The 19,779-nt window shown below is 45.2% G+C and overlaps 1 protein-coding gene across 1 annotated transcript in view; it reads left to right on the top strand.

The window, feature by feature from the left end:
- The first annotated feature begins 4,717 nt into the window (after positions 1-4,717).
- MYO5B (myosin VB) overlaps positions 4,718-19,779 on the top strand; it is a 380,074-nt gene continuing 365,012 nt past the window's right edge. The window contains exon 1 of the mRNA XM_017951725.3: positions 4,718-5,093. Coding sequence (XP_017807214.2) covers positions 5,067-5,093 — 27 coding nt within the window. The 5' untranslated portion in view covers positions 4,718-5,066. The remainder of the gene's footprint in view (positions 5,094-19,779) is intronic.

Below are 19,779 nucleotides of genomic sequence, written 5' to 3'. Positions count from 1 at the left end.
TGTTTTCTCCCACCCTTTCCTCCCTGCAGGTAAAGTTGCCTCCTTTTCATGTTTAGGGAGTTGATATTCCAACTGTGAATATACTTTATGGCTCCTTATCCAGATCCAGAATTCACTTTATTCATCCCCTTGCCTTGGTTTTGGGGGTCAGACCTCAGGAGAATCCTGACATAATTTAAGACAAGTTTTCTGGAAGAGACAGAATTTGGAGAGAAAGGAGTCTAACGGATTATGTTATCATTGAAAACATTTGCTGTCCTGTTCTGGTTGTTCCTCCAGTCAGTGCCCTGCCCTGATAACTTCAGAAGCAGCCCTGCATCTTGTTTTGGCCAATGAGATGTGACTGCATCTCTCTCAGTTTTGAAATGTGAGTCAGCCCTCAAGCAGAAGCTTTTGAAGCTGGAACGGGGTTTGCTGCATCTCTTTTCCTTCCACCACAACACAGGCAAGCTTCCAGACAGGAACCCAAAGGAAAATCTCTAGAGCAGAGCCACATCCAACCCACGGTAGGTATGTAATATGAGCAAGAAAGACAGCCTTTGTTTAAGTAGAGGCTTTTGGGATAGAGGAGGAAAGGGAGAAGATATGAATCTATTTGGTAAAGGAGAGGATATAAGAAAATTATTATTATTTTTGGAAACAGTCTCACTCTGTTGCCCAGGCTGTAGTACAGTGGTACAATCTCAGCTCACTGCTACCTCCGCCTCCCTGGTTCAAGATACTCTCCTGCCTCAGCCTCCCAAGTAGCTGGGTCTACAGGCATGCTAATTTTTGTGTATTTAGTAGAGATGGGGTTTCACCATGTTGGCCAGGCTGGTTGTGAACTCCTGACCTCAAGTGATCCTCCTCCGCCTCCCAAAGTGCTGGGATTACAGGCATGAGCCACTGTGTCCGGCCCATAAGAAAATAATTTTAACAGTCACTGTATAGTTTACAAACCGCGTTCACAGAAGGGCCAGCCAATAAGAAGGCTTCTTCTTAGTGGAATTCCTCCTCTTTCTTTCTTTGCTTATGCTAATTTTTCTGTTTAGTAATCCCCTTGTTTTCTCCTTTCCACTAATTAATGAGCAGTACTTCCTTTAAGACTTGGCTCAAAACATCTCAATTTACCTACTATTTACTGCCATCAACTTTGTGCAAGGCATGTTCTAGGAAGTGCGGAGGATGCAAATATGGATCAGGTGTGGTCCCTGCCCTCAAGACTCTTAGAGCCTAGTGGTGAGGAGGAGAAAGGGATATTAGTTCACATATCATACAGGGTGCAAATGAATGCCTAGGAAGTTCACTTTTTGTTATTTGTGTGAGGGAAATCCTCACCTGTCAGGAAGGAGACTAAGGCATTTCCAACAGGTATCTTCTTTTTACTTTGAGAAGCCGTGGAGCACAGAGCAATGTCTCTCAAAGTGTGGGCCCTACACCCCCTGGGATATGTATTGAATTTGCAGACTCATAGGCCGGGCACAATGGCTCACGTCTGTCATCCCAGCACTTTGGGGGCTGAGGCGGGCGGATCACCTCTACTAAACCCCATCTCTACTAAAAATACAAAATTAGCCGGGCGTGGTGGCACATGCTTATAATCCCAGCTACTGGGGAGGCTGAGGCAGGATAATCGCTTGAACCCGGGAGGCGGAGGTTGCAGTGAGCTGAGATGGCGCCACTGCATTCCAACCTGAGCAGCAAAAGCGAAACTCCATCTCAACAAACAAACAAACAAACAAAAACCAAAAAAACCAAATTCAGACTCATTGATCACATCTCTGACCAACTAAATTAACATCCCCTGATAGCCCCTTAATCCTGGTACACACTGACGTTCAAGATGCATTGACATAAAAAGCAAGGGTTAGACTCTCGAATGAGACTTTAATTGAACAGTAGCTGTCTGACCTAGAGTGTTTTTCACACCCTTCCTCCCTAAGCCTCACTTTGCCCATCTGTGAAAAAGGCTTAATATTCTGAACCTCCTTTATAAGGTTGCTCTGAGGCTTCAACAAGATCACAGAAGTAAAGCGCTTGGTATGTTTCCTGAATCAATTAAGTTTTAAAATGTCTTTATTGTTCAAAGGAGGGAAAGACCATATCTGATTGTGGGATTAGAAATTCACAAAGCTCTGGCCAAGTGTGGGACTCACGAATGCAATTCAGTTCAGTCAACATGAATTGAGCTTTTCATTTGTGCCAGGTGTGATGGAAACTAGACAGTTGGAACCAATTAAGGGTGGGGAGAAAGGATGGAAACAAATGAATGTCAGGTTGGTCCGAGGTCCAAGTGGCATTGTTAGCATTGCCTATCTGCAGGTGGAAAGGTGGATCTTTAGTAAGGTTAGAATTAGATTTGAGAATTAGCATTGTGAACGAGAGATGAAATGGGGGCATGGATGAGAAGAAAGATGAGATCTCTGAAATGGAGCATAGTTTTATTCAGAAACCAGGAAGAGGAAGTTATGCCTAGAAAATAATGTTAAGGTTTGGTTAGAGAGGCTGAGAAAACAAGAGAAAAATAATACCCAGAGAAGAGATGGTTTAACGTAGTGGGTTGAATCAATTCCCACCCCATGCTTCACAGTGATAAGGTAATTTCAACAGAATGGGGCTGAGTGGACCCAAATAAGAAGAAATTAGAACAGCAGTGGGTTTTTCTTTTTAAATAGAGTCTTGTTCTGTCACCCAGGCTGGAATGCAGTGGTGTGGTCTGAGCTCACTGCAACCTCCACCTCCCAGGTTCAAGTGATTCTCCTGCCTCAGCCTTCCAAGTAGCTAGGATTACAGGCATGTGCCACCACGCCCAGCTAATGTTTGTATTTTTAGTAGAGATGGGGTTTCACCATGTTGGCCAGGCTGGTCTTGAACTCCTGACATCAAGTGATTGGCCCACATTGGCCTCCCAAAGTGCTGGGATTATAGGTGTGAGCCACCACACCCGGCCAGAACAGCAACTCTTAAACTTGGCTGCCATTAGAACCATCTGGGAGCTCTTCAGAATCCTTTCACCCAGGGCAACGCCCCCAAGACAAGTTAAATCAGAATTTCTGGGAGCAGGAACCAGACATCCGCTTGTTTCAAAAGTGATTCTGATGCGCATAAAGTGTAGAGAATCAGAGAATTAAGGAGGGACTGGGCGTAAGTGGAGATAGCTGAATAAGTGAAGCTACTGCTTTAAGTTTAGCAGGAAAGGAAAACACAAAAAGCCAGGAGCCAGTGGAAAGAGGAAGAGTTGCTGGTAGAGAGATGGGACCACTAACGGTGGTGGAGGAAGAGGCCAGGATCTAAGCAAGACTGACGACTTTCTTATTCAAAAAAGGGGAGAATCACCTGGAGGCAGAAAGAACAATGAGTACTGGCCCCACACCAGAGTTTCTGGTTCAGTAGGTCTGCAGTGGAGCCCAATAACTTGTATTTCTAACAAGTTACCAGGTGATGCTGATGGTGGGCGTGGGGGGTGGGGACACACTTTAAGAGCTACAGGAATCCGGGGAAGGGAACCATGCAGAAAAACTTTTGAGGACGAGAAAAACAAAATTCCTTTCTGCTCTTGCCACTGATATGAAGAGTTCCATTTTAGGTCCAATGAGAGCCACCCAAGCTTTGGTCAATGCATGTGTCACCCTGGAAGTACCGTCCTTTAGACTTTCAGAGGAGCTTTAAAAATTGGGATACCCAGGTCCCTTCCTTCATTAAATCAGAATTCCTTGGGTTGGGGCCTCTTCCTTGGATCGCTTAAAGCTCCCCAGTTGACTCTCATTGTGGAGGCGCCCACGGGAAGGCCTGCACAGGTGAATTACAACGGGATCTTGCGTTCCAGGTGGGATTACTCTGAGAATCACCTTCTGAGGCTCCTGAACAACTGCCCCGGCTGGTATAGATAGATCTTCTGGTGGAGAACCACTTTTCAGGGGCCACCCCTGGTTCAGGGACACATGCCACCTTCAGAAGGGAGTGTCTCGTCTGACAGCCCTGGTCTCCTTCCACAGACTCCCGGCAGTCTTTTTTTTTCTTGACTGAAATTTCTACTTTTCACTGGAAGCAGGAGAAGAGCTGAAGTTGCTGTAGGCAGCCAAGTGCCATGGGCAGAGAGGGAACACAAATAAACGAGGTAGTGAGTGGCAGAAAGACCGCGAGTCTGCATGTAGGAGAGACGGGGGTTGGGAGAACGTGAGACTTCCCGGAAAAGCAAGAGCCCTCTGAGAGGAGTGGCCTGGAGTCTCCTTGGAGGCTGTGGGCGAAAGTGGCCAATATTTGTACAGAAGAAGTTACGACTCCCACCTTTCTGACGGATTTCCGCGCAGAGAGCAGTTTGAAGGAGAAGATCCTTGGTGTACGTATGTCCAGGTCGCCTTAATAACGATCTACGAGTAACTGAATTTTAATGAAAGCGCTGAATACAGCCAGGTAAAATCGAGGGCAACGTCCGGGGCCTTCCAGCCATAGAAGTTTCTCTCTTTTCCCCGCTCTCTGGTTAGTTCCTCTCCCCTTTTCTTGTGTGCACCGCGTGCGTGCCGGACTCCGCCGGGCCCGGTGCGGGTGGAAGCGGAGCGAGGCAGGGCAGGTGCTGGCACCGGGGCGCACCTGTGCCTGCGCGTGCGGCGTCCAGCAGGGGGCGGCCCGCGCCGGTCCCCGAGCTCCGCTCTGAGCGCCCCGCCCCCGGCCCGGAGGCCCAGGTGGCAGCGGGGGCGCGGGAGGGCGCGTCGGGCCGGGCACCGGCAGGGCTCAGAGGCGCGGCGGCGCACGGGCAGTCCGCTCTGACGCGCGCGGGTCCTCCCTCCTCGCCGGCCCTCGCCTCCTCCCTACACCTGGGCGGGGAGCGGCGTCGCGCTGCCTCCTCCCCCGGCGCTCGCAACTCCTGTCCGGCCGCAGCTGCGCCGTCGCGGCAGGAGTAAAGGTCGCGCCGCCGGGAGCTAGCCGGCCGCTGTGCCTCCGGGAAGCCGGCGGGGCAGATCGGAGAAGAGCGAGAAGATCGAGAAACTCCAGGCCAGCCCGGGAACATGGCGCCAGGCGGGCCGGCCGCGGACTGAGAGCCGCGGTGCAGCGGGGAGCCGGGGCTCGAGCCCCGCCCGGCCCGGGCCATGTCGGTGGGCGAGCTCTACAGCCAGGTGAGCGCAGCCGCGGGAGAGGCGCCGCTGGGCCAGGGCGGAGCGCTCGGGGCCACCTGGCACTCAGGGTCGCCTTCTCCCTCGGCTACTGGAGGCGGGAGGTGACAGGAGACCCCTCCTGGTGTCCCCCGCGTCTCCGTGCTCGGCGTCCCTAACTTCTGTTGGCGGAGAAAGTTTGGTGGTTCCGGGAACGCCTGCACTGACTGGCCGCCCGGCTCCTGGAGATTCCGCAGCGCCACGGCTCAGCCCCAAGCCGGTGCTGTCGCCCCCTTCCCGCCGCGCCCCTCACTTTCGTTGCCCGGGCTCGGTTCCAGCTGAGTTCCCCGAACCGCGGGGGCGACTCTGCCAGCTCTGAGCGCCGTGCTCGGACGGTCCCCCGCGGTGCGCCCGCCGCTGTCCCCTGTCCCCGCCGTGGACCCCGCCCCAGGGGCTCTGCGGCGCCGGCTCTCGAGGGTTCGCCTCCGAGGCGTCCTTTCCTCACGCATACCCACAACAGGGAACCCTGGACTTGGGAGAGGTGGGGGTTCTGGACTTGGTGGAGAGGGAGGAGACTCAACCTGGCGTGAGGGCGCGGCAGCTGGATGGAGTGGGGGTAAGCGATGGGTAGAGGGGTGCTCCGTTATCTCCGGAGACCCCAGGGAAGAGCATTGTGAATTTGCTGGGGATGGGTATTTTGACGCGGCCCCTCTGGTACCAAGAGAGCTTCAGTGACTGTGGGGAAGGAGGTTGGAGTAAAGCCGAACTGGGAGCAGGGTGTGAGTTTCAGGATGCCTTCAAGGTCAGAAGGGATGTGCGAGGCTGGGTGCTCCGAATCCGGAACAGGTGCAGCCTGGGCGGAGACGCCCGCGTTCCGCAGCAGTTGCTGTGGTTAAAGTTAGGGACGAGCCACCGCTTCCAGGGGAGCTGGAGGCAGCGCTGCAGCCGTCCGGGACCCCTCAAGTTTCACCCTGGAGTCAGGAGTGAGATGGGCAAAGGCCTTTTCTTCACATGTGCCCTTTAAGAAAACAAGTTTTGGATAGTCTAATGCCTGGTTTTCCTGTTCATCTTCTTGGGTGGCCAAAACACATTCGACAGTGCCTGTGCACACGCCTCCGTGCAGAGTTGTGTATGCGTGTGGTGTCCGCGCGCGTTGTGTGGGTGTGCGATTCCCAGGACACCCGCCCGGGCCAACAGGTCTGGGCTGGGTAGGAACAGTCACTTCTGCGTCCTTACCTGGAGAGCACTCGCGGCTGTCCAGCACATGTGGGGGAGCCCTTCTGCTCCGTGGACTGGCAACCCTTCTAAGTTTGAGGAATTTTAAACTCTCACCTTCCTCCTGGAGGGGGAAGCAGGGCCGGGATGGGTTCACGCTCACGAAAGTGGCCGCGGAGGCTGTCACCTGGCTGGGGGTGGGGACGCAGCAGCCTCAGATACTACTTCCTAACCCACCAGGGACCACCTGTGCAGCGATCAGGGATGGGCGACGGCCTCTGGGGGAGGAGGGGAGGAGGCGAGGAGGCAGGAGCCAGGGCGTGAACTCTGTGGCAGTCCTAGCCTTGGAATGGCACTCCACCCCTCTTGGCTGTGGAGGTATTGGGAGGATCCCTAAAAGCTCAGCTTTCAGTTTTTTCCCTGAAGCCGGTTAGGTTTTCAGGAGCTGGGACTTGAGGCTGGAAGCCAGTGAAGGCAGGGGAAAAATCTGAACTGGAGTGCTCAAAGCTGAAGCTTTGTTACATTAAAGTGCATGGAGATGCAAATTGTACTCGTAAGTAAAAGGAGTGACTCAACTGAATATACCTCCAATGTGTCAAAGTCCTTTGTCAGGCAATATTGAATTGCTGTTATTATATGAGGGGGAAAGTTTGTGGGGTAAAATGGAGTTAAAAGTTTAAAAATATAAACTTTATTTCTCAACACAATTACCATCAAGTTCAAGACACTTTTGAAAGTTATACCAGCCACCTAGTTCGTCCCTAAAGAACCAAGGGTCCTGGGAATTTAACCATGTCAATGCAGTCTTACATTATTAACTGGAAAAGATGCAGGTCATTAACTTCGAGATTAGGACACAAAGTCAGAAGGAGCCAAATCAGGACTGTGAGGTGGACGCCTAATAGTTTTCCATAGAAACTCTTGCAAAATTGCTCTTCTTTGAGAGGAATGAGGAGCATTGTTGTGGCAGAAAATGACTTTTCTGGTGAAGTTTCCTTGGTATTTTTCTGCTAAAGCTTTGACTTCCTCAAGACACTTGTAATAAGCAGATGTCATCATCATTTGGTCTTCTAGAAAGTCAAGCAAAATGGCTTGAGCAGTCCCCCAAAATGCTGCTATGATCTCTGCTCTGAACCAGTCCACCTTTGCTGTGACTGGACCTCTTTCACCTCTTGGAAGTCTTTGCTTTGATTGGGCTTTGTCTTCAGGATTGTACTGGGAGAGCCACATTTCATCCCCTGTTACAATTCAAAGAAATGCTTCAGGGTCTTGATCCCACTTGTTTAGAATTTCCATCCAAAGCTCTGCTCTTGTCTGCAATTGATCTGGGTGCAGCAGTTTTGGTATCCATCAAGTGGGAACTTTGCTCAACTTTATTTTCGGTCAGAATCATGTAAGCCGAACCAATTGAGATGTCTGTGCTGTCGGCTGTTGTTTCTACCATTAATTGTCAGCCCTCTTCAATTAGGGAACAGATAAGATGCTTCCCCCCCCCCCCCCCCAACAAATGGATGTGGATGGTCTGCTGGTGCAGGCTTCATCTTCAACATTACTTTGTCCCTTCTTCAAATGAGTTACCCACTTATAAACTGATTTCTTTGGGGGCATTGTCCCCATCAACTTCATAAAGTAATGATTTCACAATTCTTCTCTCCACGCTTTGTCGTAAATTTGAAGTTTGGTCTTGCTTCAATTTTAGTAGAATTCCTGTTGCCCTGATAGGGGCTTCTTTTCAAACTGATGACTTATCTTTCTTAGTGCCTCAAACTAGAACCTGTTCTAGATCCCATTCATGCTTGTTATAACAAGTACAAAACTATGCATTTGCTTTGGTGCAGAAAACTCTGAAATCCATGTGAATTTTTTTCATCATACGCATTTTTCCGTGATCTTGAATAGTGCTCATATGGGGCTGATGGACAATTGAATAAACCCTTAATCTTTGGAGCCCTAGTTTTGAAAAACAGGAATTAATATCGGATTGCTTTTAAAGTCAACACTTGTAGGAGAAAACATTCAACTTGATTTTTAGTTAGAAATGAATACATTGCATGTTAATTCTTAGGAATGATAAAGTAGTGGGAGTCTGAACTTGGGTTTCAGTGTACTTTTTCTCAGGTTATGGAGATAAGTACAAATCTGGTGTCACCAGAGAAAGGTCTTGGATATAAGACACTTAAAAAGTAGCTTCATTGGTGTGAGGGGTTGGCATAATTAATCCCAAACAAATATTAGGATTCTTCCCTAAGGGCTGCTGGGCTGCACCTTGCTCTGTTAACTCTGTTAATGGGTTTCCAGTCCTTAATCATCTTGGGTCTTGATTCTGAAATTAAGGAGATTTTCTGGGACCTAAGACAGTAGTTTCTAGATTTGTTTTGAGCAGTGGTTATTCTTCCTAGAAATTAACACCCTTGTGCTTTCCTATGAGAAGCAGTTGTGTAGTTGCCTAACCATGGTCTCCCCACTTACCAAGCTGGCTTCTCATTGCGCATGTGAATCATAAGTTACACAGGGAAGCCATGCCTGCTACTCAGATTCACTTTTCTTGGAGATTATTCATTTTTACTGTATTATCAAAATAGCCAATGTTCCCTTTTATTTTTAACTTGCAAGTGGGCTTTCCTAATGTGACGAACACTGGAACCAGGCACACACATCAATGTGTTATGTGTGATGGAAATAATTACCTATTATGCTAACAGCACTTATACATTTTTGGGAATGAAAAATTTAAAGCCCTTTGATTATACCTGTTGCTTTTGTGACAGAGTTAGAAGATGTTATTATTGGAATATGAAACATTTATATATTGTATTAAATAGTATTCGGTAAGAACTTAATATTAGTATATTTCTAGTTATCTAAGCAAAGACTTTCTTTTTCCCTCCATCCAATTAAATGTGTTCTTGCTCTTCTTAATCTGTTCTCTTCAACTGTTTATACGTTACGTGATTTTTTTGGTGGGTCGGGGGCCAAAGGGCACTTCTCTATGAACAGAGACACTCCTGTTCTCAGAAGACCCAACACCTCACCTTTGAGAAATTTTCTTTGTAGTGAGGTTTTTCTGGATGGAGAAAGAGCATCAGTCAGTGCCAGACACTTTCAGGGTGATGTCAAAGTGAGTCAGTCTCATTCAGTCTCACATCAGGTCCAGAGGTGGAGCTGATGATGGTGTCTGTTGTCACAGTGGCATGCATGTGGTCAGTGTGAGTGCCTGGCTTCCAACCCACTGGAAAAGACAATGGGGGCTTTGCTTTGCATAGGTCCAGAAAGAAGCCCGCACATGTGCAAGCATGGTGAATACCATTTCATTATGATTGCAGACAGTAGTCTGATTTTAAAGCATAAAATGTAACCTCTCCTCCTCAGGCTGAATGGAACCTCTCCTCCTCAGGCTGAACTCTTTTCTACAGAAGAGTTATTTGGGACAAAACATTTAAATACTGCTGTTTCAAATACCTGGATTTTCAATATGCTACTTTGATTCTAGCCAGCAGAGTGAATGAGAAATCATGAAATTGAAACTGGTGCCTTGAAACCAATTCCTTCAAATAACCTTTTTTCCTCCTTGGCTTCTAATTGATAGGTAGTGTCTGAGCAGTGGGTTTTTGAGTGCTGCTGGGAGGTTACTTTACTGGCAGACACACCCTGTGTATGGCAGCTTTGCACCCAGGAGCCTTTACTAAGGGTGCTGATTTGGGACCAATTATTTGAAAAATGGATCTTCCGTGCTTTTGGGCAGGTGTCCTTTAACTGTCCCTTACCTATACCTCAGGTAATGTAAGTTTCTCCCAAGTGTCAGTCTGAAAGCTGCAAGAGCTACCTGTTTCCTCTGTACCTGGTCACCCCTGCTGGAGGGGCTGATGATTCCTCCTTTTGCTGGTGGCTCTGAGTGATATTCTTCATTCCAAAAAGTGGTGACAGTGTTAAAGACACGAGGACTTGAAGAGTGTCAGCAGAAGCTGTTAGTGCTCCTCTTGTTTCCCCCCTTACTCCCTTCCCTGCATACTGCCTTGGTGTTAGCTCACTTCCAAGAGCCAGCACCCTTCCCTTTGTCAAAGCTCCTGAAGCTGTTTTGCCTGTGTGCATAGGGAACCTGGGAATTGACATCCTCTGCAAAAGGGAACAGTCTTTAACAGTCCTTAAGAGTCTTAACCAATGGCATGACATTAGTTTCCTATCCCCTCACCTTGGGAATGGAACAGCTCTAAAGTATGGCCCATACTGTTTTCAGTTTCTTTGTACAGTTGAACTAAAGTTACCATGTTTGGGACTTCCCTTAATATCACATGTTTGCTTGACTTCCTTCCCTCTCTTGTCCACCTTCTCTACTCCCCTACCAGTCTTTCCTGAAAACACTGCCTTATAAGTCTCTTGAGCAGGAATCCTCATCTCAGGATCAGGTTCTAGGAGCCCAAGTTAACCCATAACTCATGGTGGCTTAGCTGAGTGGATGTTGAGAATCTCAAGGGCTTTGTCCCCTGTAGGGTCCCAGGAAAGGCTGAAGAGAAGCATGGAGGTTGTGTGTCATGCTGTCACCTTCCTTCTGAACCTCATTCTCTGTCTTGCATGTGGTTTTTTTCTTCTCCCATCCCTAGTTCCAACTCCGTTGATCCTCCGCTCCCCTTTTTCAGTTGGGCCTATAAGCCCAGTGGATCCTGCTTGACCCTGTTGGCGATCATCAGAATTTTGAAGTTTGTACTGGTGACTTGTGGATGTGGTGTATTCCAACGACCTGTAACCTGTACTCATTGAGCAGACTCTTGCCCCGCCCTCCTTTGTTGATAAGTTTTTTGTTTTTTTTAAGACAGTCTCACTCAGTCACTAGAGTGCAGTGGCATGATCTTGGCTCACTGCAACCTCTGCCTCCTGGGTTCAAGTGATTCTCCTGCCTCAACCTCCCGAGTAGCTGGGACTACAGGTGCGTGCCACCACACCCGGCTAATTTTTGTATTTTTAGTAGAGACAGGGTTTCACCATGTTGGCCAGGATGGTCTCCATCTCTTGGCCTCATGATCTGCCTGCCTGAGCCTTGTTGATTTTATGTGATGCCTTATCTAAGTAGGCTGAGATTCTGGAGAACAGAGGCCATATCAAACATTTTTAGGAGCCTCCAGTGTGTTTGATGACAAAAGCCAAATACACAAAGTACACTAACAATACAGGATTATCTTTGTGTCATTAGAGGAGTGCACATACTCCTCTACAAGTTACAGGCATTTTGTAGAACTGTTGGTCTGGTTGGGCTACAGTATTGGGGGAAAGGCATTCTTTAAGGTGTAGTGGGACATGATTGGGGCCTAAAGAATGAATAGGATTTGAAATGCATGAGGAGGCTGTGAAGAGAAGGATGCTCTCAGGAGGAGATGGGAGAGTGAGTTCAAGCATAGGGACAGGCATGAGCTATATGTGTTTGGGGATAATTATAGCACTATTTTTAACGATTTTGAAATAATTATAGACTTACAGAAACATTGAGAAAATAGCGCAGTTTCTATATTTTTCCCAGATTGCTCTAGTGTTAGTGTTAACATGTCATATAACCATAGTGCAATTATTGAAACCAGGAAGTTAACATTTCTGTAATACTACTAACTGGTCTATAGAGTTCACCAGAATTTTATCACGTTTTTCACTAATGTTCTTTTTCTGGGCCAGGATCCTCTCTAGGATTCCACACTGCCTTTGAGGGTTGTAGCTCCCTGCCCCCCTCTATTTAGTGACAGTTGCTCAGTTTTTTGTCTTTTGTGACCTTGACATTTGAATAGCATTGGTCAAGCCAGGCACAGTCACTCACACCTGTAATCCTAGCACTTTGGGAGGCCAAGATGGGAGGATCCCTTAAGCCCAGGAGTTTGAGACCAGCCTGGACAATATAGTGAGACCTTGTCTCTACAAAAAATAAAAAAAAATTAGCTAGGTGTGATGGCATGCACCTGTGGTCCTAGCTACTCTGGAGGCTGAGGTGGAAGGATTGCTTGAGCCTGGGAGTTGAGGTAGCAGTGAGCTGTGATTGTGCCACTGCACTCCAGCCTGGGTGACAGAGAGAGACCCTGTCCCAAAAAAAAACACCATTTCTCAATAATTTTATAGAATGATTTTGGGTTTGTCTGATTGTCTTATGCTTACATGGAGGTTGTGAATTTGGGGTGAGAACACATCAGAAATTCTGTGCCTTCCTCATTGCATCACCTCAGGAGACAGGTGATATCAATGTGTTTTGTTACTGATGGATCACTTTGATCTTTTGGTTAAGCTGATGCCTGTCAGATTCCTTTTATTGAAGGATGGAATTTAGAAATGAAGCTCTGGATGCTAGGTGTACTCATTACTACTTTTTGTAGTTACGTAGAGATTAGAGACTAGAACTCAATAAATGTTTTATTAAGGGCAAGGGAAGTAGAAGAGTCAACTATGAACTTGAAATGTCCACCTTGAGTGTGGACAGAAGCGAGGTTGGAGCAGGGATAATTCTTGATCTTTGACTTGTTGGGTTTGGAATGAAAATGGTTTGTCTAAGTGAAAGCATTTATTTACATTTGGAGATTTACGAATGAGCTTAGAAGAGAAATGTCAGGATCTGGGGTTTTTGCAAATGATGTCTGGGATTTGCTTTTCTTTAATGAAGAAATGCAGTTGTCTGATAACATGGTGTTAATAAGGGAGCTTGGTATGGGCATTTCCAAGGCCTTTGTGACTATGATCTTGACATGGACCACCCTGGATATTGTGGAACTCTCAGCTCTGACACATTGGAACAGATACTTTCTTTTTATTTTATTTTACATTTTTAAAATTATACTTTAAGTTCTAGGGTACATGTGCATAACATGCAGTTTTGTTACATATGTATACACATGCCATGTTGGTGTGCTGCACCCATTAACTCGTCATTTATATTAGGTATATCTCCTAATGCTGTCCCTCACCTCTCCCCCCAGCCCACGACAGGCCCCGGTGTGTGATGTTCCCCTTACTGTGTCAGAGTGTTCTCATTGTTCAGTTCCCACCTATGAGTGAGAAAATGTGGTGTTTGGTTTTCTGGTCTTGCAATAGTTTGCTGAGAATGATGGTTTCCAGCTTCATCCATGTCCCTACAAAGGACATGAACTCATCCTTTTTTTATGGCTGCATAGTATTCCATGATGTATATGTGCCATTTTCTTAATTCAGTCTATCATTGACGGACATTTGGGTTGGTTCCAACTCTTTGCTATTGTGAATAGTGCTGCAATAAACATATGTGTGCGTGTGTCTTTATAGCAGCATGATTTATAATCCTTTGGGTATATACCCAGTAATGGGATTGCTGGGTCAAATGGTATTTCTAGTTCTAGATCCTTGAGGAATCGCCACACTGTCTTCCACAATGGTTGAACTAGTTTACAGTCCCACCAACAGTGTAAAAGTGTTCCTATTTCTCCACATCCTCTCCAGCACCTGTTGTTTCCTGATTTTTTAATGATTGCCATTCTAACTGGTGTGAGATGGTATCTCATTGTGGTTTTGATTTGCATTTCTCTGGCCAGTGATGATGAGCATTTTTTCATGTGTCTGTTGGCTGCATAAATGTCTTCTTTTGAGAAGTGTCTGTTCATATCCTTTGCCCACTTATTGATGGGGTTGTTTGTTTTTTTCTTGTAAATTTGTTTGAGTTCTTTGTAGATTCTGGATATTAACCCTTTGTCAGATGAGTAGATTGCAAAAATTTTCTCCCCTTCTGTAGGTTGCCTGTTCACTCTGATGGTAGTTTGTTTTGCTGTGCAGAAGCTCTTTATAATTAGGTCCCATTTGTCAATTTTGGCTTTTGTTGCCATTGCTTTTGGTGTTTTAGACATGAAGTCCTTGCCCATGCATATGTCCTGAATGGTATGGCCTAGGTTTTCTTCTAGGGTTTTTATGGTCTTAAGTCGAACATTTAAGTCTTTAATCCATCTTGAATTAATTTTTGTATAAGGTGTAAGGAAGGAATCCAGTTTCAGCTTTCTAGATATGGCTAGCCAGTTTTCCCAGCACCATGTATTACATAGGGACTCCTTTCCCCATTTCTTGTTTTTGTCTGGTTTTTCAAAGAACAGATACTAAGTGTTGATTTCTTTATTTGAAGAATTGGGGTGGTACCTGCACCATGGGAAGGTTACTGGAGGCTTATGATCCTAATCCATGTGAAGTGTTCGTCTAACACAGTGTTGGCAACTGTTCATCAGTTTGCTTCTCCCTCAAGTCACCATGCTGGGTGGCAGTCAGCATTATGTGGCTAGCCTCTTTTTTTCCCTAACCCTTCCCTGTGGTCCTGCAGGGGTCTTGATCACAAGGGGACTTGGTGAGAGAGGAAGTAGGATTGCTACAAACACGTAACTATGAGAGCGGTAGACAAGGCATGGGAAGGAAAGGTTCCTACTCCCCACCACCCCTGGGGAAGGAGCAAGAGCAGTCTGAAAGGAGTTTTAAATTTAAGTTGTGCTTTCTGGTCTCTTATTATAGCTTTAAAGGAAAATTAAAAAGCATTTTTCACAATGCTGATTTTCCCTCTGTGAATACAAATGATTATTGAAACAATCCATACAATGCAGAAAAGACAAAAGTTCTGTAGTTTCATTCCCAGAAACGACCACTCTTGACCTCCGTTGTCCAATAGGGTAACTGCATGTGGCTGCTGAGCACTTGAGATGAGCCTGGCCCAGGCTGGGATGAGCTGGAAGCGTGCAGTACTGTACACACTGGGTTTCCAAGACTTAGAACAATGTGTGCAAAATATCCTTCATACTTCTTATATTGGTTATGTGTTGAAGTGATTGTTATTTGTATATCAGCTAAAATATTCTATTCAATTCACCTTTTAAAGGTGGTTGTTAGAAAATGTAAAGTAGCACAGGCGGCTCACAGTTGTGGTTTGCATTCTGTTTCTCTTGGGAGTTGCTGCTTTAGACTTAGGCACAATATGTACTCAAAACAAATGGGATCGTGCCATGTCTCTTACTCTAAATCTTAATCTATGTCTATCTTTTCCTATAGCATATAAAGGCAATATTGCCGTTTTAAATGGCTGCATGATAAGGCAGCATATGGATGTACTGTAATTTTTTCTTAAAAATATACATTTTTTAAATTGCCAAGGTCTGATGCCATATACTATAATGTGTTTAACCATTCCCATGCTGATGAACATTTAGGTTGGTTCCCATTATTTTCCTTTTTTTTTTTTGTTGACAGTAATAATTGCACAAATTTATGGGGTTCAAGTGATTTTTTTTTCAATACATGTATACAGTGTATAATGATCAAATCAGGGCAATTAGGTTATCCACTCCCTCAAATATTTATCATTTCTTTGCATTAGAAACATTCAAAATCCTATCTTCTAGCTTTTTTGAACCACCAAAAAATTGTTTATCTTTTCATACTGTGAAAAATATTGCACAATGTTCTTGTAACCTCATTTATTTTCTCAGAATAAATTCCTAAAGGTGGAATTGCTGGCATGCACATTTACAGTCTTCGTTGATATGGCCAATAGCCACCAGAAGAGAACCAGTCTGTTTCTTCACCACTCTTAAGTTCGGGTCATTGTTCTTTCTTTCTCTCTTTTTTTTTTTTTTTTTTTTTTTTTACCCTTATTCATACTAAATGTTTTACGCATGTTTTAAAGTTGACTTTCATTCAAGGGATGAACCTCTGTTCATATGCTTGGTATTTATGTGTTATTTTCCTTATATTTCCTGTTTGTATTAACTGGCATTATTTATAACTGTTTTTGCTCATTTAAATGACTACTCTATATTTTTATTTTTTTGAGACAGGGTCTCACTCTGTCACCCAGGCTGGAGTGTGTGTGGTGGTGCAATCATGGCTCACTACAGCCTCAACCCCCTAGGCTCAAGCAATCCTCCCACCTCAGCCTCCCAAATAGCTGGGAACAGACATGCGACACCATGCTCAGCTAACTGAAATTTTTTTTTTTTTTAAAGAGATAGGGTCTCATCATGTTGCTCAGGCTGGTCTTGAACTCCTGGTCTCAAGTGATCCTCCCACCTCAGCCTCCCAAAGTGCTGGGATTATAGGCATGAGTCACAGCACCCAGTCCACTCTACATTTTGAGATAGGAAAACATGGAAACCAGAATATTCAGGATACAATATATACATTTAAAAAATAAAGCATCTTGGCATGTATTTTCCCCTTCATTTGTTCTGAGCTTATATATTTTGAACCCTCTAGTTGGAAAACTACTGGTTATGGAGCGCTTTTGTGCCAGGTTGCTTCTCAGCACTACGTGTTAGCTCATTTAACAATAACACAGGCTTATGTGACTTTCCCAAAGCTGCCTGGCTTGAGGGCCCAGCTTCTGACCACTGTGTTCTACTTCCTTCCATGAGGTATCTGTCCCATTTATGGTGAATCAGAACATCATTTGGATATAAGGGACTCTAATATAGAGGGTCCTTTCTACCTAGCACTGCCCTGCAACTCTCCCTGCCCTAGCAATAGAAAACTCACCAAGATCAGAGAAGGATGGAGTCCGTGTGCAGAAAGAACGGCAGGGGGTCTGATCCTGCTTGTGTTCTTTTGCCACTGCCACCACCACCACACCCAGCCCCATGTGTGTCCTGGTGCTTCTTCAAACTCTGTCCCTGCTTTTGGCTTTCGTTAGGCCATGTAGTCCTAAAAGAGATCCACATCTTCAAAAAGGCGCAAAATATAACAAAGTATACTTAGTCCATTTTGTGTTGCTGTAACAGCATACTCCAGACTAGTTAATTTATTTCAAAAAGGTTTATTTAGCTCACAGGTCTGTAGGTTGAGAAGTTCAAGGGCATTGCCCTGGCTTCTGGCAAGGGCTGTTGTGATGTCATAACATGGTGGAGAATATCAAAGCAGAAGCAGACTTGTGCAAAAAGACAAAATCTGAGAGGCATCCTGGCTTTATAACAACTCACTGTTATGGGAATAAATCCATTCCCAGGAGAACGAATCCAGTCTCACTATAGTGAGAACTCATTATCATGAGAACGGCATCATACCATTCATGAGGGATCCACCCCTATAACCCAAACACATCCCACTAGGCCCCACCTCCCAACACGGCCACATTGGGGATCAAATTTCAACATGATCTTTGAGGACAAATGAATCACATCTAAACCACAGCATACTTGAAATTCAAGAAGCTTAAAATTAGGTATTTCTGATCTAAAACTAACCATCCTTTCGTTCTCAGGGCCTTGGTCCACTTTTCCTGGCTCCATCTGCCCCTTAACATCCTCCTATGAAAAGCCGCCTCCTTCCTACCATGCTTGACATTTAATAGGCATTTTGCTCTCTTTCTGGGCCATGCCCTGAAATTACTGGAAGCCTTTCTGCATCTTCTCGTTAAGTCAAAGATCTTTGCCTTTTATGGGTGTGCCCTGCCCTCTGGAAATTGGTGTCCGATGGAAGATGAGCTTGCCTTCCTCACTCAGGTTGTCTGCTCTGGCCATCTTGGACAGATCCCTTCATGATCTGAGGAGAGTGCCTTGTAGTGGTATATCCAGGACCTGGTTCATTTCCTGTTACCGTGTTAAGTGCTTATCAGGGAGTTTGTTAAGGCACTTCAGAAACATCCTCCAATTGAGCAGTTTGACCCAGGAGGAAGTCCTCAAGTTTTCCGGACCCAGGCATAGATGGGCTCCACTGATCTCATTAATTTGCCTGTGAGAATGAGCAAGCTTATACATATGAGCTCAGATTAATGGCTCATAACGCTCCTCTTAAAACTTACCGGCTCATGAATCATCACCCTCCCTTGAACAATTCTAATAGTGACACAGACTCTGCAGCTTTTCTCTTTTTTGCTGAAGTTTGGGGAGGAATGGGGAGGCCCATCCTGAAAAGTTAATGACTTTCCCAGACAGCTTTTGCCATTATAAAACTCAAACACGCCGTGACACAAAATCCTGAGAGGAAGGAGAACATCCAGGTGCCTTCTGCATGGAATTAAAAGACTTCTGTCTTCAGGACTAAGAAGCTTAGGTCCTTTGCTTGGGAGACCAGCCTCCAAGATTAAAAAATACCAGGCAATAAAATGCCATTTTTGTTCATACTGTGACTTGGATATTGTGTATCTTGGAAGGTGAAAGGGTGAAATATTTGGACCAGTAAGTTGTCCTATATTTCACTATCTACTTCATGTGCCTTGGCCATTCGCTTTAGACTCTCATTCAGTTTTCTTTGCTAGCTGTTCTTATAGACCCTAGCACAGCCCACCAATCATATGATACACTCTTAGAACATATTACCTCATTTCCTATGAGGCCTAGCTTAGGTATCATCATTTAATGTGCTTTAGAGAAGAATACATACAGAATGATACCATTCTTAGAATTTCTGAAAGGATATATATATGATAAAATTGAGGAAAAACCAGGGAATGAAGGAAAAGAAAACAGTTTAGAATAATTATTTGGGAGGTGGGAGTGGCAGGGGAGCAGCATGGGAAACTGTACTATTAATAGTCTAATTTGGGTAGTGAGTTCACAGGTATTCATTTTATTACTGTGCATCATCAGTTATCCAAAAAAAGGGGTTCTGCTGAAAATAGGATGAGTTATAATGCCAAATTAAAAGATGCAAAGCCAAATCAAAAGCTTTGAGGTCGTAGGTAGTTTTAGATTCAGCGTTTCATTACTCTTTCTTTTGGGTATGCAATTGATGGTTGAGTGTGTATATTTGCAAAATTGCTGTCATTGAAGTTGTAGGTAGAATCTTAGCCTCACATCCCTCACAGTTCCCAAGGTAGGATTTTGCATACTGTAGGAACTCAACAAATATTATTGAATTGGTTTAAAGTTCACCTACAGCCCCCCAACCCCTCCCTGGTTCTAGGCACGGCTCTTTGAGGAAAGTCTTCTCCACACCAAGGAGCCACCTTGACTGTAACATTATCTTTTGTGATTTTGGAAAGGCTTTTGGCTTGGCATACCCAGTAAAAAGCCCATCTGTTTCCTCTGGCACTTGCCTAAGTCTGTGGAATGTGGAGCCCCTGTCAGGAGATAATTAAATGTTGTTTTTCTTTATTACAGTGCTCAAAGGCTTAGCACAAGGTGTGAATGTGGAATATCAGCAAAGTAACATTCGGGATGAGAGAGTTAATTTAACTGCCTTGTGTTTGAATATCCTAATTTTACACATTATTTTGGTCATATATTTTTGCCCTTACCTTCTCAAGGTTATCATTTGTTAAAAGCACAGTCTCCTATTTTTCCCTCAATTAGCTCAAAAGGTTTTATTAACAATTTTTCTCCGCCAGGCTGGTCAAAGGAAGAAAACAAACACCCCAAAACCAGTCTTATGAAGACCCGTGGGTATTTGCATGATGAGGTGGGGGCATATATGGATCTCCACCCATCCTGTTAGATCTAGCAAAGCTGATGGCTTTCGGAACAGAAAACAGCGAATCCAGGAAGAACAACTAGATCGAATTGGTTCGTTTTCTTCTGTCGCCGAGGAAAGATAACCG

Source organism: Papio anubis, chromosome 19 (assembly GCF_008728515.1).
Source record: "Papio anubis isolate 15944 chromosome 19, Panubis1.0, whole genome shotgun sequence".
Lineage (NCBI taxonomy): Eukaryota > Metazoa > Chordata > Mammalia > Primates > Cercopithecidae > Papio > Papio anubis.
The sequence above is the reverse complement of the archived record's forward strand: the minus strand, read 5'-3'. Positions and strand labels throughout refer to the sequence as shown.